Source organism: Lissotriton vulgaris, chromosome 5 (genome assembly GCF_964263255.1).
Source record: "Lissotriton vulgaris chromosome 5, aLisVul1.2, whole genome shotgun sequence".
Lineage (NCBI taxonomy): Eukaryota > Metazoa > Chordata > Amphibia > Caudata > Salamandridae > Lissotriton > Lissotriton vulgaris.
This window is the reverse complement of record NC_141693.1, coordinates 843864464-843890126: the sequence shown is the minus strand read 5'-3', so window position 1 is coordinate 843890126 and position 25663 is coordinate 843864464. Positions and strand designations below refer to the sequence as shown.

The 25663-nt window shown below is 47.9% G+C and overlaps 1 protein-coding gene across 3 annotated transcripts in view; it reads right to left on the bottom strand.

Annotated features, from left to right (window-relative positions):
- The window catches only part of LOC147711676 (nucleolar RNA helicase 2-like), a 490700-nt gene that overhangs the window by 297996 nt on the left and 167041 nt on the right, over window positions 1-25663 (bottom strand). For all 3 annotated transcript variants that reach the window (XM_086922391.1, XM_086922393.1, XM_086922392.1), the window contains one exon: window positions 16294-16455. In XM_086922391.1, coding sequence (XP_086778517.1) covers window positions 16294-16455 — 162 coding nt within the window. The remainder of the gene's footprint in view (window positions 1-16293; window positions 16456-25663) is intronic.

Sequence of the window (25663 nt, the reverse complement as noted above, 5' to 3'; positions counted from 1 at the left end):
GTTTCGATGTTGGTATCGTGGATGGGGTCACACCTTCATCAGGACAATTAATAGCGGGGTCCTCACTTTCATATAAGTGGTATCCTTCTTTTATTTGTGATTAAAATGTTTTAGTTCTTTTCTTCTATTTATGATAGTGTTCGTGGTACCCTCTCCTCTCCGATATCCACGATTATTTTCTATGCGGGTATCTTCTCTTCGGAGCGAAGTTGTTTTCCCACAATATTCACTGGCTACAGAGGGTGACTGTGTTGGTGCATTTCCCAGCGTTGACGAAACGGATATGTTCTTCCGCTATGTCGCGTAGTTCTTCGTTTCGTGTCTGCCGGTGTTTCAAATGAAGAAAAGAACTAAAACGTTTTAATCACAAATAAAAGAAGGATACCACTTATATGAAAGTGAGGACCCCGCTATTAATTGTCCTGATGAAGGTGTGACCCCATCCACGGTACCAACATCGAAATGCGTCGACGCACAGAAAACTAGAGAATCCAAATAGAGCCTAGAAGATACCAACTATATGTAAATCTAATAATTGTGGTATGAATACATGAATTGTGCAAGGCTATTGGATCCCACAAATTGGTAGAAATAACATTCGAGCGATTACAGTAATTGGGGTGTTTTTGATGTTTTATATACTTAGTGTTATTGAAAATCAATGTATTGTAATATATGTACTGAATTAGGTTTTTTATGCACTTTTTTAATTGAAATGTCCTTCTTGTATTTTTATTTTTAAAGGTATGAGATGTTTGTTTATATTGTATGCTTTCAGAACAATTGTTTTTTCTGAAATTTTAATTCTGAAATATTTTGTATTCATTTTAATAAAAAGATTGTAAACGTTACACTTTGGTCCTTGGCCTGTCCCTTGATAACATATATATAGGTATCTTGGAAACAGAATAACTCTCTATACATACTGTGGTTTTTATAACTACTCAAGGGATATTCTTTAGACTTCCAAGGTGTCTGCTCCCCTCCTTCCCTTGTTTTGTTCCCTCCTTTCCCTCTTTGTCACCCTTGCATGCTATGGTCTGATAGACGCGGTGTTACAAGAGGGAGGGGTTGGGCCTATCTTCAGTTCCTGGCACTCCTGCGGAAACAACTTGTGGATCCTTACAGAGCGTGAAGCCCACATGGTTTTTTTCCGCCCGAGTGCTATGGAGCTGACTCAAGTAACAATGGCAGATTTAGCCAACATGTTGGGTAATCTGCAGTTAGAAACCCAGACGTTGGCCTCCCGGGTAGATGCTTTATAAAGGGAGAGAAGGAAGGAACAGGACGTAGGAAGAGGAAGTCCCAGTATCTCCTCTCCGGTCATACAAGTATCAACTCCCCAGTCTGTTCCTTTGGCCCCTTCTGAATGTTTTTCGGGGGACACCGCTAGATTCGCTGCTTTCATCAGCCAATGTCAGCTGCACTTTATGTGCAAAGCTAGCTGTTTTCCTACAGATCAAGCAAAAGTAGCTTTCATAATCTCTTATTTAGGGGGATATGCGGCTAACTGGGCCATTCCATTGATCGAGAGGAATGATCCATTATTGCAAGACTATTCAGCATTCAGAAGAGAGTTAAAGAAATTATTTGATAGGCACACATTTACACATTCCGCTGATACTGAATTATCACTTAAACAAGGGACCAAAGACTTGACTTCTTATGTAACCACATTCCAAAGATTAGTAGCAGAGGCAGGGTGGCCTGAGGAAAAGCGTAGCGCATTATTTTACAGGGGTTTACGGGATGACTTGAAAGACGCCCTCTATCCCAGGTTGTTGATCCCCCTGAGGGATGCCCTGATCTCATAGATCTGGTAGTAAAACTTGATCACAGAATACAAGAGCGCAAGAGCGAGAGGAAGAGTAGACCTCAAAAGCAATGGATATCGTGAAAAGAAGACAGATGGATAGGACACCTGAAGAATCAGAGCCCATGCAGATAGGTTCGATCAGAGGCCCTCTGAGTCCGGAAGAAAGACAAAGAAGAAGAGACAACAAATTATGTCTTTACTGTGGCAAATCGGGTCACTTTCTGAGGACTTGTCCAGCCAAGCCCTCGCAGCCAAAGAAACAGGAAAACTAGCAAGCCCGAGGTCTGGAGAGACAGGGACTTCGGGTAATTCAGGCTTGACTGTCTCATCCCTGGAAACCAAGACTGAACCCCCCAGCCATTTCTTTCTACCAGCACGTCTAAACTGGGGAGAAGAAAATATTGAGGTTATTATCATGCTCGACTCTGGGGCCACCGGAAACTTTATGGATAAAGACTGGGCGCAGCAGCACCAAGTACTTTGTGAACCTAAGGAAGCGTGGGAACAAGTTACAACTATAGATGGCAGTGTGTTGAAATCTGGGCCCATAACGCACCAAACAGGGAAAATAAGGTTAGAGCTGACCCAAGAGCACCATGAGGTATTGACATTCGATCTTATCCAATCACCACAGTTTCCCGTCCTCTTAGGATTACCTTGGCTGCGTACTCACAATCCCTGTATTGATTGGGGGCTTGGCACTTTAGAATTTAAGCCTGAGATTTGTGGGAACCATCTGGGGGTGCCTTATTAAATACCACATCCTTAGCAGCTCTACCACCCTCCTCTCCTCCTGCTAGTCTTTCTTTACCAGTACAATATCAGGAATACGGGTGCATATTCAACAAGCCACCAGCCTTCCCCCTCATCGTCCTTACGATTTCCGGACTGACCTACAAGAGGGGGCCAAGATTCCTTGTAGTAGGGTTTACTCCCTTACTGAAAAGGAAAATGTGTATTTACGAGAATACCTCGATGATATGCTTGAGAAAGGGTTTATTCGGCCTTCTCGGTCCCCTGCTTCCTCATCTCTTTTTTTTATCCCTAAGTGGGAAGGGGGCCCAAGATGTTGCATTGACTATCGCACGGTAAACGGTATCACCATAAAAAATTTACAAAAAAATAAAATAAAAAAATCGGTACCCTCTTCCACTTATTTCCTCTCTCCTTGACCGAGTAAGAAACGCCACCATTTTTACCAAATTAGACCTCAGGGGTGCCTACCATCTGGTGCACGTTAAGGAGGGGGACGAGTGGTAGGCGGCTTTCTGTACTAAGTATGGTTTGTATGAGTAAATGGTGATGCCGTTTGGCCTTTGTAATTCCCCCGCGGCTTTCCAGTTCTTCATTAACGAGGTATTGGGAGAGCTGAAGGATGAATGCGTCATAGCCTACATTGACGACTTATCTTTTCCTCCACGGTCTCAGAACATGAAAAGCATGTAAAGAAAGTATTAGGAAGGTTGAAAGAAAACCAGCTCTATTGCAAATTAGAGAAAAGCCTTTTTCACATACAAGAAGTGGTTTTCCTTGGATTTATTGTTTCCCCTGAAGGATTGCGTATGGATCCTCAGAAGGTGGAGGCTATACACAAGTGGCCCGTCCCTAGGACGATGAAAGAAGTCCAACGACTACTGGGTTTCGCTAATTTTTACCGTTGCTTCATAGAAGGATTCTCCAAATTGGTGGTACCCATTACTTCATTACTAAAGAAAGGGGTGTCTTTCCATTGGACTCCCGAAGCAGACTCTGCTTTTCGAGCCTTAAAGGTAGCCTTCACACAAGCCCCCATATTGCATCATCCTGATCCTGCATATCTGTTTCTGGTGGAAACTGATGCCTCTCAAGTGGCCATTGGGGGTATACTCTCGCAGGCTGATCCTGAGACAGGCATGAACATCCTGTGGCGTTTTACTCACGCAAACTCACACAGCCAGAAATCAACTATAGTACGGGGGACAAAGAACTACTGGCCATAAAGAGGGTGTTTGAGGAGTGGAGGCAATACTTGTTGGGAGCAAAACATACAGTAACGGTATTGACGGACCATCGTAACCTCCAGTTCTTGAAGTCCGCAAGAGCCCTCTCCATGAGACAACTACGTTGGACACAGTTCTTCAGTCAATAAGAGTTCACTATTAGGTACAGTGCAGGAAAGAAGAACGGTAAATCAGACGCTCTGTCACGTCTAGGTTATGAACATGAAGAAGAGAAGACAGAACCACCCCCTGTTATTGCCCCAAAAGTTTTCATAGGAGGGGTTAGTACAGAAAAGGAGTTCCTCGCTCAGGTGAAGACCTAACAAGAATCCGAGAACATGAAATTGATCTCACGAAATCACGAGGCCATACTGGTGGGTGAACATTATTATGTAGAAAGGGGTTTGGTTCTTCCATCTTCAGACTTGCAACAGCAGGCTCTGGAATGGTACCATTCCCATCCACTAGCTGGGCATCCCGGGTACAAGAAGACAATCGAGGCACTCAAGAGACATTTCTGGTGGCCAGGAATGAGCAACGATACTAGGCAATTCATACAAACCTGTTCAGTTTGTGCACAGAGTAAGGTCTCGCATCAAAGACCCGTAGGCTTATTACAACCACTACCCACACCTCCGCACCCCTGGCATACCGTATCTTTAGACTTTATTGTAGAGTTGCCTCAAACCATCAAAGGACATAACACGCTTTTAGTTGTGGTGGATACATTTACCAAGATGGCCCATTTCATCGCGTTGACAGGACTTCCCACTGCTAAAACATTGGCTTCCGTATTCTTACAACACATTGTAAGATTACATGGATTATCTTCCGTTCTGGTATCTGACAGAGGTGCACAATTTGTGTCCAAATTTTGGCAAGGCCTGTGCTCATTGTTAGCTATCGACGTCAGACTCTCGTCCAGTCATCACCCACAGACTGACGGGCAGACTGAAAGGGTGAATCAGTGCTTCGAGCAGTACATCAGAGGCCAGGCCTTACAGTCCCTTATGGAATGGGATGACATGGTATGGGTAGCAGAGATGGCATATAACAATAGTCATCATTCTTCCACAGATTTCACCCCCTTTTACTGTTCTTATGGTTATCATACCAGATTTCTGCCTAGACTTTCCTCTCCTTCTAGTATTCCCCATTCTTCCTCTACCAATGCTCCACCAGCTGCTATAGAACTGATGCAGGAGATACAAAGGGGACACAAAGTTACAGTAGACAATCTTGAACAAGCTAAACAGATACAAGAAGAGTGCGGATCTCCATAGGGGTCAAGAACCATCATACAAGCAGGGGGATGAGGTCTGGCTCTCTACGAGAAACATCAGTATTCGGGGTGTTTGCAAGTTTAAACCAAGGTTTATAGGCCCCTATAAAATTCTAAAGGTAGTGAATCCTGTGGCCATGAAGATCGAACTCCCTGCCTCATTCAAGATACATCCTGTGTTTCATGTCTCACTCTTGAAACCAGTAGTACCGGGTACAAGACTCCCTGTTTCCCCTTCTCTGATGGTACTAGAGGATGAATTTGAATACGAAGTCGAGGCTATTATAGACTTCAGGCGTGTGAAACGTAGACTTCAGTATTTGATTCATTGCAAGGGGTATGGTATGGAGGAACGTACTTGGGAACCTGCTAGTCAGGTACACAACCCCAGACTAGTGCAGAAATTCCATAGACAACATCTTGGTAAACCCAAACCTGTAGGGAGGATTGTAGGGGGGGGGGGGGGTGTTCTGTCACGCCTGCCAGTTCGTGATCATCAACAAAGATGGCCGCGCCGCTCTGTGCATGAGCGAGGGAGTCAGGCCGATGTCAAAAGCCTGACTTCCCTAGAGACCGACGCTTCGCGCTCTAGTGTTCGTGCTCCCTATGCATCGCGTCACTTCCGCCCTAAGCCCGTTCCGCATTTGTTCCTGTTTGAAGATTCTTCGTGCTGGTGCTCTGCTCGTCCAGCAAATACCCGGTTCCTCCGGTAAACTATGCTCCTCGGTATTCACGCTGGTATCGAGTGGGTATCTGTTCGCTTCTGGTGAACTTTTAATATTCAGGAAAGACACTCCCACTTTGGACCTTTTATAGTGGGTTTAGTGTCTTTGTTCCTCATTCCTCCCATAGCGCCGGCTAAAGCTCTCCTTTGCTCCAGAGGGAGAATCCCGTTTGTTGCTCCCGGTTCCGCCCGTCAGCCGGACTTGGTTTCCCATTGGCTGGCCGGACTTGGACAGAGCAGACATGGAGTCTGTCTGAGGCATTGCGGGACTAGTGGTCCGCCTGTGTCTCCCAGTTACTTTTCTCCTCTGGCCATTATTTTCCATTATTATTTTGCGGCATCATCGGACAGCCAGTAGGTGTGTCAGAATTGGCAGGGGTCACAGCCTCGGAATCACGGAAGATCTGGTACAGGCGCTTGGCGCTAATTATATATTCCTGTTCATGGTGTTTCTGTAAACAGATGTTATTGTTAGGTCTTTTCTTGGTACCGATATCTCCACCAAATCAACGCACCTTAAAGCATCAAACACCTTCCCTGCCCCTACACCTCACATTAGGGCAAGTCCTATGTTCAGATATATTTCTCATAGAATAGGAACATACCCCAGTATCTCATTTGTCTTTCCTTTTAGGTCAACCCAGAGAGACTAGTGTTGAGAGATTAGTTGTGGCAGTTAACGAGGGGTACGTGTGGTGCTCGAGAGAAGAACTTAGGATTATCCTTAGGTAATATACACATGAGAGGTGAAGTACAGGGAAGAAAGGACAGCTGTGGTGTTTTAACCTGTACACTGTTAATTTTCCTCTGTATTACAGTGCCTGTGTTCAAACTGTTGAAGCTTCTGGTCCAAGGTGTCTGCTCCCTCCTTCCCTTGTTTTGTTCCCTCCTTTCCCTCTTTGTCACCCTCGCATGCTATGGTCTGATAGACGCGGTGTTACAAGAGGGAGGGGTTGGGCCTATCTTCAGTTCCTGGCACTCCTGCGGAAACAACTTGTGGATCCTTACAGTTAGGAGGAGGAGGAGGAGGAGGAGAAGGTATCCTTAGAGGAGATGTTGCAATGTCCTTCTTAGGATGAGGAGCCGATGCAGGTGTGTCTAATGGTCATTCCTTAGATGTAAGAGTTAGTAGACCAGTCTTGGGATCTTTAAATAGTCTTTTGCGTAGGATCTGGACGGAATAAGTCCTCTGTAGAAGATAGATCCTGCGGTCCTGAAGATTTTTGGGGCACCGAGCCTTGAGCATCTTTCGGCTTTGAAACATGTTCTTTAGCAGTGTCTTTTGATGGAACATTTGTATTTTTCAGCTCCAAAGGTTTTCGGGTCCGAAAGCTTTTCCGGCTACGAAGGTTTTTTCGGTTCCGAGGGCTTTTTTGGTCCCAAAGGTTTTTCCGGCTCCGAAGTGTGAGACCTTGACTGGCAATTTCTTGCTCGGCTCAGAGTGTGGTTTGGGTGCTGAGGAGCCACTGCCAGTCTTCGGTTCCGAGTACTTAGATGTGGAAGCAGCTGGAGTGAAGGAAGAAGATGGCTTCTTTTTCGGAGCAGGTAGTGCGCCGGCACCGGAGGTAGGCTGACTCGAGTCCTAGTCGCCTAAAGACTTAATAGGTTTCTTTGCCGAGCCCGAAGGCGGGGTGTGTAGGAAGCAGTTTCTCGGTGTTCACCCGGGCCCAAAGGCGAGGGTGTGACCGAAGCCTTTTTGGAAGGTGTCTAGGAAGGGTCTGGGTCGACGATCTTACTTACAACCCTCTGTGCCGGAGTGATGTCCTCGAATTCTGAATCTTCGGCCTCGGAGTTGCTGTCAACGCCATGTTGTTGCTCTGGGACGTGAACGCCCTTTTCGAAGATGTCGTCTGGCATGGTAGCGGACTAGCGAGCCATTGTTCTTCGAGCTAGTCGGTCCCGAATCGTCTTCTTGGAGTGGAAAGAGGCACAAGCGGCACAGTCTCTGCTCTCGTGCTCCGGTGAGAGGCAAAGGCTGCACACCTCATGTAGATCGGTGTGGCGAAACTTTGACCTACATTGAGGACATTTCTTAAATGGCGTCCTTTCCATGAGCTGGAAGACGAGGCCTGGGTAGGCCCGAAGGCCTTCATCGACGGCCGGAATCGAAAACTTTGGAGTTGAAGAGTAGCGGCGATTGGAAACTCGTTGGAAAGAATACCGGCGAAGATGGTAAGGATTGCGCGCCGAGAGAAATCAGTTCCAACACGGAACGCAGGAAACTCATCCGAGCCCGGTGGCGGAAAAAAACTTATCTGAGGATGGAGCAGATGCCCATGCGCAATATGGTCCAAAGGAGGAGTCATCTATCCCGTGACTTCCAAAGACTTTTCAGGACAACAAACTGCAAACATCAGGGCCCAACATTAGGTGGCGATCTATGCACAGTGTGTAATCTGCAGCTCATATGCCTCGAACATATGTTTTTTATCCATATTTTTTTATTATTTCCGGGGTCCCCGCACAAGGGCGGAAATATTTAGTGCTAATGACTTGATGAGGATCCCCCAGAAGAGAAGATATCCTGCAGCCCCTAGGGACCTTCTTTAGCACCCATGCCCTAGGTAGCAGAGGTACAGGGCGTAAGGCAACTGACTGAGGCCATGACAGGAGCAGACAAACGATAAAAGACCAAGAGCTAGCTGAATCATGTCAAAACCTGAGGGCAGAAAAAAAAAATCTTACAATGGAGTCAGTGCCCATGCACATCCACGATCAGAGGAGTCACAGAGACATTGTCACACAAAAGACTATTTCGAAGAAAAACAAGTTGCAATTGTCCGAACCCAAGACTAAATGGCAGGGGAATGCAGAGCATGTGCATCTACATACACCAAACATGTGGTGCTCTCAGAATCTCTGCCTTTGACTTGAGATGTACGTGAATACATTTGCAGAAGGTCTTTAGGCGCAAGAGGGTTTTTGTAAAGTTTCCAGATCCACTCAGGTACCTCTAGAGGAATAAAGGTGGGGGATCAAAAAAGGAATCTTCAGGTAAAAGTATCCATCAGAAATCTGTCTACATTCTTTTTAACACAGTCTAATACAATGCACCCGTAAGAAATGCGTTACTTACCTGTAACTGCAGTTATCCAGTATTGGTGTCTTTCATAGATTCACATGCCTGAATCATTCCCCGTCGTCGAGACGGGAGTCTCTGGTACATAGAAAAGTAATGTCCCATAGACATATTTAGAGAGAATTAGGCCTAAGGGCCTCACCTAAGTAGCTTATCTATGTCCTTTTGTAAAAAGGACCAAACTCTAGAAGAGAGCCAATCATCTAACACCTCCCTCTTGAACCTTCCTGTCAGGAGCCTCAGTCTCTCAGATTTTCGTACGCACCAAGCTAAGTAGGTGTAGCACAGAGAGATAGGAGAGTCCTTCCCAGGGAGGCGGGAGGGTTGCATGTGAATCTATGAAAGACAACAATACCGGATAACTGCAGTTCCAGGTAAGTAACGCATTTCTTATCCAGTATTATGGGTGTCTTTCATAGATTAACCTTGAATCAGAGTAGCAAGCAATACCTTGTGCACATTTCTGATGGAACAGCATATACAAGTCATTAGATAATACATATGATGCGACGATGAACCATCAATAGATATCAACAGGAAGCAGTAACAGAGAAATGTGCATATCATAAAAGGATGGAGGAAGGCTCACCTCACTGGAATAGATGGCGTTACGCTGCTTGTCCCACTGCTGCATCCTTCATCAGCTCTGTATCCAGGTAGTAGTGCCTGGTGAAGGTATGCGGAGACTTCCATGTTGCCGCCCTGCCGATGTCAATAATTGGCACTTTCGAAAATAGTGCCATAGAAGTCGACATGGCTCTTGTAGAGTGCGCCCTGAATTTAGAGTGCAATGGATGTCCTGGCTCTGTCGTGGCAGAAGGCAATTGCCGAAGAGATCCATCTGGAGATGCTTTGTTTGGACAGCGGTAGACACCTTCTAGGTCTACTGAAGGCTATGAAAAGTTGGTTGGATTTCCTGAAATGTTTGGTTTTATCAATATAAAATTTCAGACATCTTTTAAGGTCCAATGAGTACAGCGATCTCTCAGCTGCGTTGCTGGGATTTGGAAAGAATGATCTGAGAATCACTGGCTCATTTAAGTGGAAGTCCGACGGAACTTTAGGAATAAACCTAGGATTGGTCCTTAAAATTACTCTGTCATCCCTAAACTGCAGGAAGGGGTCTTGTATGGAAAGAGCCTGCAGTTCACGGACCCTCCTTGCTGATGTAAGCGCCAGGAGGAGAGCTGTCTTCCACAAAATGTATTTGAGTTCTGCCCTGTGAATGGGTTCAAAAGGGTGTTTCATCAGTTGGTTAAGAACCACATTTAGATGCCATGTTGGAGGGACCAATCGTGGACGAGGAAAAGATCTATTGAGACCTTTAAGGAATTGTTTTATCAGTCTACTAGACCAGAGAGACGGCTCTCTATGTGTCCTTTTAAATCGTGATATCGCCACCAAATGTACTTTTATGGAGTAGTGGGCTAGGCCCGACTGCGCCAGATGAAGCAAGCAGGGTAATATTTGTTCTGGAGAGGTAGCGAAGGGACGTAGACCTTTGTCCGCACACCAGATGCAGAAGCGTTTCCACTTCATGGAATAAGTCTTGTTAGAGCTGTCCGCCAGTGCCCTGGCTAGGATATCTTTACAATCCTGCGGAATGTTTAACTTGCTGAATTCTCGGTACTCAGGAGCCAAGCCGATAACCTGAGAGATTTCAGATCCGGATGTTGAATCTGCTTGTCGCTCATCGTGAGTAGAGATGGATGCGGACGTAGACGGATTGGCAGGTGCAGTGAGAGGCGATGAAGGTCTGTGAACCAATGTTGCCTCAGCCAGAATGGGGCTATCAGAATTAAAGTGCAAGGCTCCGCCTTCATCTTTCTGAGGGCTCTGGGAATCATTGGGAAATGGCGGAAATGCATACACAAAGATGTTGCGCCATGCGATGGAAAATGCATTTCCGAGAGACCCTGGTTGGGGATGCCAACTTGCGAAGCTTTGGAATTTGGCGTTCTCCCTGGTCGCAAATAGGTCGATTTGCCGTGTTCCCCACCTTGAGAAGATGTGAGCGGTGGTCGCCATGTCTAGCTCCCATTCGTGTGATGAAGACCTCCGTCTGCTTAGGGCGTCTGCGATGACATTGTCCTTGCCTGGGACGTACTCCACCCTCAACGATACGTTGTGGAGAATGAGCCAATTCCAGATCTTCTGCGATTCGCAAGAGAGTGTTAGAGAACGTGTCCCTCCCAGTTTGTTCAGGTAGTGCATCGCCGTAGTGTTGTCGGTCCTGACGAGCACTAGGGAGTTCCTGATCCTTGGCAAGAAGGCCTGCAAGGCTAGGAAGACTGCCCTCAGCTCCAGCAGGTTGATATGGAGCTGTGTCTCCTGCTCCGACCATCTGCCACTGATCCGCAATTCTTGCAGGACTGCTCCCCAACCCTCCAGTGAGGCATCCATTGTAATGACATGGGGAGCAGCAGGAAGCAGAACGGCAACCCTTGTGAGAGGTTCTTGAGTGACCTCCACCATTGAAATGCCCTGACGATCTGGCTCGTGATCTTTATGCGGTCGAATGATCCCATACACTGCGTCCACTGTTTGGACAGAGCCTCTTGGAGAGGACGCATCCATAGCCAACAGTGTGGTATGAGTAGGATACAAGAGGACGACATGCCCAGGGGGGATTTGAAGGTCCGGACTGATAAAGTCTTCTTCGAAGCCACTGATGCTGCTAGGGAGACAAGCTTGCGTTTTCTCTCCTGAGACGGGAAAGCCTTCGCAGCTTTTGTATCTAGTGTTGCTCCGAGGAAGGTAATGACTCGAGAGGGATGCAAGGTGGATTTTTCCAGATTGAGTGTAAGACCCAAGTTTTTGAAGAGATTGAGACAGGCGTTGGAGGATTTGGTTGCGCCTGACAAGGATGGTGCCTTCACAAGCCAGTCGTCCAAATACGGGAAGACTTGATGCCCGTGCTGTCTGAGGAAAGCTGCCACCGGGGAAAGACATTTGGTGAAGATCCGGGTGCAGACTTGAGGCCAAAAGGGACACAAAACTGATCGTGTTGGCCAGCCACTGCAAATCTTAGGAATTTCCTGTGACTCCTGTGGATTGGGACGTGAAAGTATGCGTCCTGCAGGTCCAAAGAAGTCATGAAATCTCCCTCCTCCAGTAGGCCCAAGATTTCTTGAATTGTGACCATGCGGAACGATTGCTTCTTTAAGAATGTGTTGAGCGCCCGAGGTGTAGAATGGGTCTCCATTTCTTTTCCTTTTGAATGAGGAAGAAGCAGGAGTAAAATCCTCTCCCCTTGTGAGCTGATGGTACTCGCTCTATTATTGCCCCTTTCCGAAGCATGATCGAGATTTCCTGAAGAAGCAATCGTAGGTTCTTGTGAGGCATAGGGCGAGGAGGGGTTGTTGGAGGGATAATTTCGAACTCTAAAGAATGTCCAAATTGAATTAACTGGAGGACCCACCGGTCCGTTGTTATCCTCCTCCAGTTGTCGAGGAAATGGGTCAGTTTTCCTCCAATTTTTAAAGAAGGAGATGAGGGATGGACTGGCTGTAATAATAGGTCATTGGCGTCCACCAGCGGGCTTTCGTTGGGTCTTTCCTCTAAAGTTGGACTTTCCAAAGGAGGACTGCCTGTTCTGTTGTTGGCGCGGCTGGTACTGCGACTTGCCGTGGCCATAAGAATATGAGGATCTATTTTGATAATTGCCTCTGTAAGAGGATTGTCCTCTGCCTCTGTTCCCTCAAAAGGACTGGTTTTTAAACTACAGCGTGCCAAGTGCTCTCGCTGTATCCGTGTCCTTTTTTATCGTTTGTAGCTCTTCGCCAATCCTTGTGCCAAACAGTTGTTGTCCATTATATGGCATGTCTAGGATTTTAGACTGCACCTCCTGTCTGAATGAGGTAGACTTGAGCCATCCCTGCCTTCGCAATACAGATGCTCCTGCTAGTTGTCTGAAACTAGTCATTGCAACATCCAGAGCACAGTCTATTAATTCAGAGGCCAAAGACTGACCTTCTAGGAGCAGAGCTTGAACCTCCTCCTTCGCGTCCTCCGGCAGTAAAGACAGATACGGAGCAATGTCTGCCCATAATTGTCTATTATATCTTCCTAGCAGCGCCATAGAATTTGCCACCTTTATTGTCATTGCTGAGGTGGTTGAGAATCGTTTTCCGATGTTATCCAACTTCCTGCCCTCCTTATCTGGCGGGGCTGTTAGCGGTGAAGAGGGATTTCTGGAATTTTACTGCGCCGCCTGTGTAACCACCGAGTCTGGTTTGGGGTGCCCTGTAAAAACAGGCTGGCGCCGATGCTGGGGCCTTATATTTTTTGTCTAATCTTGGAACCGCTGTAGACACCGAGGCTGGTGTCTGCATCAATTGTAGACCCTCTTTCCATATGTATTCAATGATGGGAATTGATTTAGTTTTATTCCTAAGTGGCTCCTTAAAATCATAAAGGAAACAATCTGTTTCCTGAGACTCCATCGTTATGTGGAACCTTTTGGCCGCTCTCTCCATCACACTGTGGAACCCTCCTATGTCCGCCAGTGGTGAACCTGATATTGTTGGCTCTGGGGACGCTGGAGAAGAAATTATATAATCATCTCCGTCATCATGATTGGAAAGGACATCTCGGATCTCCCCTTCATGAGGGTCTTCCTCATCTTCAGATGATGGTGGATTCTGTACTTGCTCCCTTTCCTGATAAAGGTGGTGGTCTGGACCATGGAGACGCAGCTGCCCTCGCCGCTGGAGGAATCTGCCTATCCGCTGGAGCCGAGGACTCAGGAAATCGCTGTTTATAGTCCTCTATTAAGAACCTTAAATCAGACACAATAGACGCTGGTAAACATACCATGGGAGTAATCCGAGTCTGAACCTGTGCCTGAACATTATGCTCCTGGGTAATTTCAACATCATTGTCCTCTTCATCCGTACTTTGGCATTTGACCACTAGATGAGACGGACTTGGTAGCCTGCGTGCTATCATCCTCTTCCGACTCCTCATCTTGTAGGAGACGAGCCGGTGGTAATCTTTGCACCCTATTTGGGGACGTCAATTCAGGTGTAATTTCCATTGAAGGACTTGTCAACGATAGGATTCTAGACGCTTTATCGTCTACGGAGCGTAGGTCTTGTGTCTCTCTCATCGACGGTGGAATCTTCGGAGACTGCTTCCATTGTGGATTCGACGATGTCCTAGTCGACTGTGCCGCTGACGACGGTATGCCTGTCGATGCTTTCGTTGTCTATGTTGACGTCGACGATGACTTTATCGACGATACTCTCGTCACGATGGCACTATCGACGTTATTTTTTATTGTCGTCGATTCCTTAGTCGACGGTACACTCGTCGACGATGATGACTTAGTCGACGGTACACTCGTCGACGATGAGGGCTCTGTCGACGGCACAGGCGTCGACGGGGCTGGTCTCGTCCTCGACACGGACGACGCTGTCGTTGACTATGACGATGACGATGACGATTTCTTGATAACAATGATCGTCGACAAAGGCTTACCCGCCGTCGACGAAGGTGTAGTTGTCGTCGATGTCGAAAATGCCGATGATGCGGATGTCGTCAATACTGTCGTCGATGTCGAGACAGACTTGAGAGATAGTCTTCCTTTGCGCAGATGAGGGCGTCGACAATGTCGTTGACGAAGGCGCAGGCTTTTGTAAGGTGTGAACCTCCTTCTCAGACGCTGATAACTTTACCTATGAAGACTTCTTTGCGGTCTTCTTTGGAGGAGCGTCTGTAGGGCTATGGGAAGCCACCCTGGGCCTTTTTAAAGACAGCTGTGAGAAGACCGAAGAGTACTCATCCTCCTCCGAACACTTCAGATTGTCCCTGGTCTTGAGCCTGTTCAGCCAGAGTAAAAGCCGTCCTTCTCTGTCTTTCAGCGTTTTAGTAGAAAAAGTTCTACAAATTTTGCTATCTTTTGCTGAATGGTCCGGGTAGAGGCAATACAAGCATGTCTTGTGCTGATCTTCAATATGTAACCTCTTTTTTACACAAGAAGTACATTCTCTGAAGAGACCACTCTTTTTCTGAACATCAGCCATAATCAGTTGTGAAGAAAATAATCCATATCTGTGAAGAAATAAGCTATAGTAAGGAAACCTGAGGAGAACTCAGGTGGAGACTCCCTTAGCACAACGTGCGGTAGAAAATCTGAGAGACTGAGGCTCCTGACAGGAAGGTTCTAGAGGGAGGTGTTAGCTGACTGGCTCTCTTCTAGAGTTTGGTCCTTTTTACAAAAGGACATAGATCGGCTACTAAGGTGAGGCCCTTAGGCCTAATTCTCTCTATATATGTCTATGGGGCATTACTTTTCTATGTACCGGAGACTCCCGTCTCGACGATGGGGAATGATTCAGGCATGTGAATCTATGAAAGACACCCATAATACTGGATAAAAGTGTATTGCTTGTACCTACTGCTTTTATCATAACTTGTCAATAGACAGGTCGGATCTTCAACAACCAACGTAACTTTTCTTGATGAACCAATAAGGCCACAGGCATGATTATCATTTTCTGTCACCATAACAAACTCAAGCCTGCTGAGCGTGCATTTGCCCACAAGGTAACGTTTAGGGGTACAGACACAAAGTTACAAATATGCACATAATCGCATCTGGCAAAATATGCAACATTAAAGGGGATTATCACAGTGCAAATCTCCCAAGTCCATATGAGGTACTCAAAATCAAAATCCTCACCTAATTTCATGTAATGAATGATGTGCCTGCAAACACTGGCACAGTTTAGTCACCACCCACCCTTATAGGCTTATTGTTTTCAATATAATGTTTTACAATAAATAACTCAAGCCTACTGCTTTTGTCATAACATTTTACACATAACAGATCAATCTTGATCAGTGGCTTTTCACCATAATCAAGTCAAGACTACTGCAGTGAGAATAAGCATTCCCGCAAGACAAAGTGCAATTTAGCACTTTTGTTTTTGGTTAAATAACCCCCCTCCCACCAAATCAAAACTTGTACAGTGGAAGACCAGCATGTGGTCGGAGCTAAGCCCTTCTCGCAGTACTGCTTCTTAAAGCTCTTTGACTGGTGATCACATGAAGGTTAGGTGGCAGCTGCGTTGAGAAGCTAGATCTTAAAAAAAAGACAAAGCATCTCATGTGAGCTTCAACGACTGTCGAACTCATTGAAGGATAAGTATAAGGTAATCCATGAACACATTGGGGCAGGTCAGTAGAGCTTACTCAAGCCATGAAGAGGACCCTGGTCAACACTTTGTCCCTGTGACTGTAAACACTAACAGGACAATCAAAAACCGGCTACAGAGGGCAGCACGCACTTTGTTGCCATTGCATCCACACCTAACCAAGTCACCCTCTTCAAATGCCTTTTTCCTTTAAAGAATAGCAGAGCCAACATTTTTATATTTTATTTTATTCATATAATATTAAGCTGCATACCTTTGGCGGAGAACACTGAATTACAAGGTCGACCTCAGGAATGTCTAATCCACGAGCAGCTACATTTGTTGCAACCAAAACTTCAAACGAGCCATTTCGAAATCCTTTCAAAGTCACTTCTCTTTGCTTCTGTGGAATGTCACCATGTAAACACTGAGTATCCTATAAAAAAAAACAATATAGCAAAAGGGTAATGAAGTTACTGAGTGAGGTAAACTGCAATGCACTGCCACTTTAAACTAATCTAATAAAACAAACTGCCATTGGATTAACAAATATGCATAATAATTCCAGAATGAATTTCAGTTTCAAATATTTTAACATTGAAAGAGAAGAGTAATCACCCGATTTTTTTTTTTTTTTAAAGTGCACGAAAGTTCTGAAAAAGTAGTTTGTCTGAACATATTGACAGAGGATTACCTTATCCTGTTGTGTATGGGGAGAAGTCTTAAACTAAAGTTACCTACAGAGGAAAGATGGTAAGGGTGGAGGACTTTCCCATACTGATGATAGCACCAATCTGAAAGTTAGGAACTTGTCTACTTTAAAAAAAGAAATAATAATTATGTAAACAAGAACAAATGACAGAGCCATACGTTCTCACAACTATGACACAAGAAGTGATCCCTCTATTTATTTTATTCTGTGAACTGCAGCCAATGCTATGTGCACCACAGATATGTCAAACACTCTGTGAAAGTATGATGTGTAGGAAGCTGGCTCTGTATATTCTATACAAAAATGAGGTAAAGTGTGCACAGAGTACAGTGGAACCCCAAAGTTAAGCAGAGGTAAAAGTAGATAGCACCTTCCTCTCTATTTGTGGTAGTGTGGACGAGCAGCAAAGCGTTATCTGAGGGTAGTGTTAAGCATTTGTTGTACACACTCCGGCAGAAAATGAGGTCACACACTTAAATACTGAACTCAGACCAATTTGTTTGCATAAAAAATATTTTGGTATTTTATTTATAGAACCAAGCCAAGCCTTGTGCAGGTAAAGGATATAAATACTTTGCAAAATCTTACGCAATGCTTTACAATTGAATACAGGTTCAAATGCAGTTGATTGATAAACGGGTAAGTCAATGCTTTCAAAATTACTTTTCAGATTCCTATGTACGTTACTTTTAAGGTTACTTTTCAGATAACATTTGCTAATCAGTGTGATATACCTAGATATCACACCGAGACATCTCCTAGACAATAGGTAAGTAAATCACATTTAGTACATAGGCAGTTTTTCAATTTTCCATACAAACCAATTCCACAATTTCCAAGGAAAAACAGTCAATGTATTTCTATGGAGAAAAATCAAGTTAACGGTTTGCAGGTAATTACTGGTTTGTGGGCTTTGGTATTCAGGGGTTAGAACCAGAGTTCCCCCAGGGTCAAGGATGCACCCTTGATACACCCTCAGTGGGACCAGGGAGGCCGGCGGCAGGGTGCTGAGGCCCAATGTTATCCAATAGGGAATATGGAGCTTCCGGTTGGTGGCTGCTCACGAGCAGGATATAAGGTTGTGAGAGCAAAGCTCCTAGTATCAGGCTCAGGGCAAAGGAGGATCCGAGTTAGCACCCGCAGCTGCACAGGGGCAGCTGGGTGCTGTTTTGGAGTTGGGTGCCTTGTTGTTTTCAATAGGGATTCTCCAGTTGCAACAAAGACTGCAGGCTTGGGGACAAACAACTTCTGGAGGTGACCACTGATTGGAGAGGTAAGTAGGGATGCCTGAGGATGCTGGGACACCGTCGGTTGGGCCACCCAAGGCCGTTGGATGTCGGGAGCAGGGGTGTCTTTAGGCGTCAGGTTTTTCTTACCAGCTCCAGTCGCGGAATGGAGGATCCTCCATAAAGGGGCTGCAGGCTTCGCTTGGAGTTGAGGCAGGTCAGAGATCATCAGATCTCAGGTCAGGGTCGCCAGGGAGACCTCCTCATGGTGTTGGGCCACTCTTACTTGGGCCCTGGGTGTCGGATGTAAAGTGGTGCAGACTCATGGTTTTGGCTTGGGCCAGAATCTGTGGTTGCGCAAATTTAGTGCTCAAGGGAGACAAAGTCTTTGTCTTGGAAGGCAGGGCAGGTCCTTCGGTTTCTTGAGGCTGCTGGCTGTACAACACACCAGGATTTCGCTGGAGCAGGTTCGCGGTAGCGACATGCCAGTAGGGCTGGGGCCAAGTCAGTGGGCTTCCTTCTCCTCTTAGTTTCAGCACGGCTTTTACGTCCTTGTATTCTTCTCGATTCTTGTCTGAGGAAGCAAGGTTCAGGGTCGTTACAGGTCAGTAAAGGTTGGGACCTATCGGTCCCTTGCTTGGGGTGGGTACACCCCCTATTATGCCAACCTCCAGCGGGAGGGAGGCATATGCCTCACTTTGGTTGGCTAGGTCTCCCCCCCTCATCTGCAAAATGGCAAGGACAGTTGTGCTTCTCCTTGCCTCCCCCACCTGAGGGGTGGGGTTGGCAAAGATGGGCCCACCTCCCTTCCTCACTTAGGTTTCTCATCCAAAGGGGTGGTGGGGTGGCGGGGTTCAGAACCAGTGGGGGTCAGTTGCTGGAAGCAGCAAATGCCTGGGTTAGCTCACAAAGGCGGCAAGCCTTTGAAGCTTCCCCTTCGTGGACCCTGCCTATCCTGGGGTAGGAGGCTTGGCACCTCATCCTAGGATGTGCATTATCTCTTTTGTTATTAAATCCCACACAGGCATCAGTGTGGGTTTAATGTGCTGAGACATTTGATATCAAACTTCACAGTTTTCAGTAAAGCCATTATGGTGCTGTGGAGTTCGTAATGACAAACTTCCAGCGCCATATACTCTTAATGGAAGGAAGCCAAAATGGCGCCCGTGTAGCAGTGCAAATGTGGAGCGCTGCCACACCGCTATAGCATTCAGGTGGATCCCGGGGGACTGGACGCCCCGTCTGGCGAGAACGATTAAGCGGAACGAGTGAGGAGTCTACTGTAAGCACTCGCCGGCCGGGAGTCAAGATGGCGCCTGGGCAGCCCTGGCGGAGCGGAGACGGGGCCGCAAAGGCAAGGAGAAATGAGGAGCCGAGGCTGAGATTATACATGAGCAGACTCTCCGACAGCCGCGTGACAAGGGAGCCTCCCTCCAGTACTAACATCAATCGGCTGGGGTGGGTGAAAGGACCTACTTCCCCAAGTCAGTTTCCACCTGAGTGAAGGGGGGGGGGTAAGGGGGGGGGGGGGGGGGGGAATTGGATCGGGCCAGGCCGGGTGGGCGCCGGAGTGAAGGCCGGTGCTATTGGACCCGGTGAGCGCGGGAGACCTCTGGACCCAGCTGCACTTGTGTGTGAGGCAGCGGGGGGGCAGCTCAGAGCAAAATCTACCACCGGTTTTCGGATTAGATTCCTCCGAGTGGATCGCGGCAAAACAACGGGAAGCCAGCGACCGTGCAGCCCGGTGGTGATGGCGCTGCACAGCTGCGCCACTCGGACCACACTGGCTCCTCCCTCATGAGCAACCACAGATCGGAGGATTCAACGGCCCAGGGAACCGTTAAGGGACATTACAATAGCTGGTCTGACCGGGGCCGTGACATGACGGTAGGAGGATTTCGCTCGACAACGCCAGGGACCCCCTAGAGTGTGACTGGAGACTGTTCATAGAGGCTTGGGAGCAGAGATGTGGTGTGGGGGATCCCGGACGCAATGTGCCAGACCTTAAAATGGTGGCGGCCGCTGCTTCTTATTGTAACATGTAGGCGCAGTGAAAGATAGGTCCCAACCTGTGAAAACCCAGACACCCAATCCTTACAAGCATGATATCTAACCAAGGGCTATCACGCTCAGAGTGAAGCACCTTATTACAACACAACTAGCGCATTTTTGCCCGAAAGTTGCAGGTCTCCAATATGGAGGACGTTAACGTTCCCTTTAAAAGAGACCACTTGCGGAGGGCCAACGCAACTATTCTATGGGCGACCATTGCCAATATAGCACCTGTTTGAATCTCCTAGGAGCTGTAGAAATCCCAAATTACAAACTCAGGTGCTGCATGTGTGGTGCACGCGAACACTTAATATTATGGCAGCCACCTATGATGCATCTGCAGACTTTTAAACTGTCCCTGCCACCTCTCCTCTCACCACTAAAGAACTAGGGGCAAGCTGGAGGACAGTGCTTCGCAGTAAAACCAGGACCGGTGCTCTTGATGGAACTAGGACGATGCCTCCTGGGCAGAAACCAAAACGGTCTATACCTACCGAAGAGCCTGAGCAACCTTGGCCGATGCCCGGTGGAGCTGTCCTATGCAGCTATAGAGTTTGGCTCTGGTTCACCCCCTTGACCGTCACCTACACAGCCGGATATTGGACATTGTTTTCCTCGTCTCCCTGTTGTGCTTCCTCCCTCACCGCCTCCTCCCTCTGTGAATCTTTGGCTACCTCCCCTTTTCCAGCCCTACATGAAACCGTGGAGTCAGCTACCTTTATTATTATTATTTTTGTTTAATTGTGTATTTCCCGCCATTTTGGGATAATGCTATTGGCTTATGTGGGTCCTCCATCATGGCGGTTTCGACCTATCCTCTTTGCAACTGGTCTGCTCCTTGTTCGCCTGATAGACCTTTTCCTCTTGTCGTCCCCCCCCCCCTCCTCCCATGGTCACCGACTCCTCCACCTTTGTATACTTTCACCGATACTCAGGTCGGTTTTGTCCGTCTTTCACTTTGACTGCTTTGTCTGGTCCTTACCTGGTTAGCATGGGGTACTCCTTGGATGGTCTGTGCAGGCGTGGGTGCGGCTCCTTGGGCACCTTTGTCCACATACTCTGAGAGTGCCTGGTGATTGTGCGTTTCTGGAATGGTGTGCATGAAGTTATGGTAGAGGTCACGAGTGTTGCGTTGTTGCCTTAAGCTAGGAGATGCCTGTTGAATGTGTGGGAACCGACTGACTATGATGTGGGGCAGACGCAGTGGGCGACCCTTGGGAATATGATTGCCAAAAGAGACATAGCACAGTTATGGGGATCCCGGAGGCCGCCCACTGTTCTGGCATGGAAGGAAAATATGGACTGGTGTATGTTCAGAGAGAAGACGGTATACGTAGCGCGTGGCAAGCCTCGCAAAGGGGGGAAGTCTGGGGCCAGTGGAACTCCTATCGAGGAGAAATATGTACACCTCCCTTCACACATGTAGAAACTACCTTGCCTTCCCCCTGACCCAACGTTCCAGCTACTATTTCAACTACAATGTCTCCTGATTTGAAATTCCCCTTGCTCCCCCATCCTGTACTGTCGTTGATTGTATCAAAATTGTATGCTTTCCTCCCTCACAGAACGCCTCACTATTTCAAAGATTGTATTGCCTTGTTTCTTTATTGTTTATGTTTTAAACTTTAGTAAAAAGAAATACAAAAAAATATATAATGCTCCATACTCGGGAGGTGCAAATTGCTTGATAAATAAATTACCTAAAAACATATACCTTACGGGCACACTAAAAAGGATGACCTATACTTTATCATTCTTCAAACATATTGCATGGGAATCAAAATTCTCTATACTAGGTGTAGGTGGATACCTGACTCTGGTTGCCCCCAACTTTTTGCCTGGTGTTTTGCTTGTTTTCCGACTTAGTTGGCCTGGGACCCTGCCAATCAGGACCCCAGGCCTACTGCTCTCTCTGTAAAATGGATCCATGTACCTTAGGTACATATCTAATTGGTACTGGGCCACCTTATCAGACCCTGTAACTCAGGGCATAGGTGTACCCAGGGCCTACCGGGGCTGCAGCATGGATTATGCCACCCCTGGCTGGCAATCTAAATCTGACACAACTGGCTGCACGACAGCTGGGGCAAGGTGGTGTAATCACCCTTTGCTTTAGATATAGTATACCTATATCTAACCCTAAAATGGACACACAGATTCCTTTCAGTCACTCCTATGGCAGGCCTTGACAATCCTGAAGGCAGAGTGCTTGGAATCGTGTGAGATGGTGCTCTGGCATGAGCTGAGCCCGTTTGCAGCTTGCGGAACCAAGTCCTAATAGCTGTTCCATGATAACGCATACCATATACTCTTAAGTGCATTATAATCCTCGCGGTTATATGCTATCTCTGGTATCGCTTTATCAAAACATGTCGAGTAAGGTGTCATGCGAATTGGAATACTAACCCCTCGCCAATTCTGGCGACGGGGGTTAGCATTCCACCCTTCTAGAGGGACAAGACATGTATGTAACTGTGAACCCCAGTTAAAGTTAACTCGAGCCTCAGCATCACAAAATGGATGCTGCCACCACAAACACAAGTCTGACCTCCTACTGCTGGGAGTCCTTCCAGCGAGGGAGGCTTGGACAAAGGGTTTCCTGTCAGGGGCGGTGCTAGCACCATCCCAGACAGGGTTTTGTGTATCCTGGGTAGGCAGGGCTTTAGAGGAAGGTGACTGCAAGTGGCACCCCGGTGCTCACTATGCATCTGCCGGCTAGAACCAGTTCCAGGGGCACACCAGCCCCTGAGCTGGGGAAAGTCCGGCATGGGAGAGGGGTGTAACCACCCCCCTTCCTGGTCCCACCCATGGGCAGGACCTAGTCGCGTGCCAGCCCCTTTTCCTAGTATAAAGATAGGAGCGGGCCCCCTTCCAAATTAGATCTTTGAATCCTGAAACTACTTTCTACGAAAGGAACTCTCGACTTCTTCTCAAGATTTCTCCCTTGTGACTAAGGAGTAGTCACCCTGCATCCGCAGGCACCATCCAAGAACACTGTGGTTTGCTGCACGTCCTTCCTCCGGAATCCGACCGACCAGCACGACGAGACCCGGCTTCCCTGGCACCTCTGACCTCTACCTACCTCTACAGCTAAGCTGAGAACCGTAGGTGCGACGAGACCTCGAGGGACCGGCCATCATCAGAGCTGCACGACTTCTATCCAGCACGACCGCCGAGGGATCCTCGAGTGGGTGCTTTGGGGTCCGAGAAGCCCCAACCCTGAGGAGCTCCAGCACCGAAGTTCAGCCTCCACGAGATCTGCGTGGGGCCCTTCTGCCGGTTTGCTGCTCGCCGCGTTGTCTGGCTACTAGCCCGCTGGCTTGTGGCCTTCCCGACGACGACATCAACACCGCTGGTCTGGTTGCTCCAGACTGGCCCTAGCTCCGTTCCAAAAGAGGAGCACCCCGGACCCTCCTGGTCCACACCAGACGCCATTTTGAGTCCACCGCGTGGGCTTGAATTTGCCAAGACTTGTTGCCCCAATCCTGGGTCTAGCGACGTTGACAGCAGCAACCATCGTGGGACAGCTCGCACCTCCATCCTGGTCGCTGACAACGCCTCCTGGTCCGTGAGACTGCAGAGCCCAGCGTCGCCCACTCACCTGGTCGAGGTGACTCCATCTGGTGCCATCCTGGTGCCCATCTAATCACTGGCTAGTGATTCAGAACTTGGTCCCCTCTGCTTACAGGTGTCTTCCATCTTCGATCCAGGCTTGGATCCACCGAACAATCTTCACTGGTCGCCTGCCAGCAACTTCTTCTTTCAGGCTCCATAGACTGCAACGAGGATTCCCGACGTCTTTTCAGACCTATGCAGCCGCAGCCCCTGGGCTAGGTAACTTCGGCATTTCGGTGCCCCAGCATAGCCTCACTATCCAAGGTCCAGATCCTTTTTCGTTTTCAGCCTAACTAGTCGGATTCGTCGGATATCCTTAACTTTGTAAATTCTAGCATCCATAGACTTTGTCCCGCATCCTGCGTGAGAGTGCACACTCTGCACCCGAGTCCCCTAGGCCTCCAGCTAGTAATCTGACGGTTCAGTAGTCAAGTCCTAGCGATTCCAAACACGGAGGGGTAAGTTGGGATCTTGGAGGATAGGTATGCACCCTGGTGTTAGGCACAGGGGGGGCGCCGGGTTCAGGGGTGTCTTTTGACGTCAGGAAATCTTACCTTCTGCTGTCGCAGTTGTAGGGGTCCCTGGTTGTGGGCGATAGGCGTCGCCTGGGTCATCGCGGAAGGTCCTTGGGCACTGGATTTCAGGTCACAATCGCCAGGGGCACGTCCTCAGGGTCTTTGTCCACTCAGGCACAGGCTGGGCTCAGCGGGTGCAGAGTGGCTGGATTCGCAGTCCTGGGTGGCACAGGGGTGTTGCTGGTTTTCAGCAGAACCACTGCTCATGTGAGTCCCAGTCTCTAGATGAGCAAGGCAGGCAGGGTCTCCGGGGTTTTCAAAGTTGCTGCACGCAGGAGAAGCCGGGATTTAGCAGGAGCAGGTTCAAGGATCAACAGGCCGGTAGAGCTGGGGCCAAGTCAGTAGTTGTCGTCCTTTTGTTAGCAGCTGCACGGCAGGTCGTCCTTGTTGTTCTGGTTTCTAAATCGGGATCTGAGGAAGGAAGGTTCAGGGTCCCCTAAATACTAAATTTGGGGGCGTTACAGGTAGTGTAAGGGCAGGGAACAATGGGTCCCTGCCTTGGGCTGAGTACAGCCCCTATCCTGCTCCTCTCCTGTGGGAGGGGGGCCGGACCTAGCTCTGATTGGGTAGGGCTCCCCATCCTCAAGATGGTGGTAGCCCGGAGTTGTGCTTCACCTCGCCTCTCCCACCTGAGGGGTGGAGTTGGCACAGACTGGCACACCCCCTTTCCTCACATAGGGTTTCCAGACAGTCTTTCCGCCAGAGTGGGGGTCAGAACTGGTGAGGGCCAGATGCGGAGTACAGCAAGTGGCCTGGAGAAGCTCACAAAGGCGGCATGCCTTTGAAGCTTCCCATGCCCATCCTGGGGGAGAAAACCTAGCACCTCGTCCAGGACGTGTATTGTTGCAGGCCCAGGATGTAGGAAGGTGGATATCGGACTATATGGTTACCCCAACTTTTTGCCTAGTGTTTAGCTAGTTTTTGACGTAGTTGGCCTGGGATCCTGCTAATCAGGGCCCCAGGCTATCTGCTCTCTGTAAAATGGACTCCATGTACTTTAGGTACATATCCAATTGGGTGTTGGGTCACCTTGTGAGTACCTGTATAGTGTACCATAGGTACTCAGGGCATAGGTGCATCCAAGGCCTACCAGGGGCTGCAGCATGTATTATGCCACCCCTGGCTGGCCATCCAAACTGACACCACAGGGTGAACACTCAGCTTGGGCAAGGTGGTGTAATCACCCCTTGCTTAGATATAGTATTCCTATATCTACCCTTGTATTTTTTTTTTTTGTAAAACAATTTTTATTGCAGAGTTTGATGTAAATATTACAACATATTTGCAGTATTACGTTGCGGGGCCTTAGACCCTTAGGCACCATCCGACCATCATGTACACAGCCGTACAACCCACATCCCGGAGGTCGGGCGGCGTTTCACGTATTAGTAGTACCTCGCTAGTCCCAATGGGTAGCGCAGTCAACTCTGTTGGCCTCCCGCTCTCTGCTTTTAGTTTTTCACC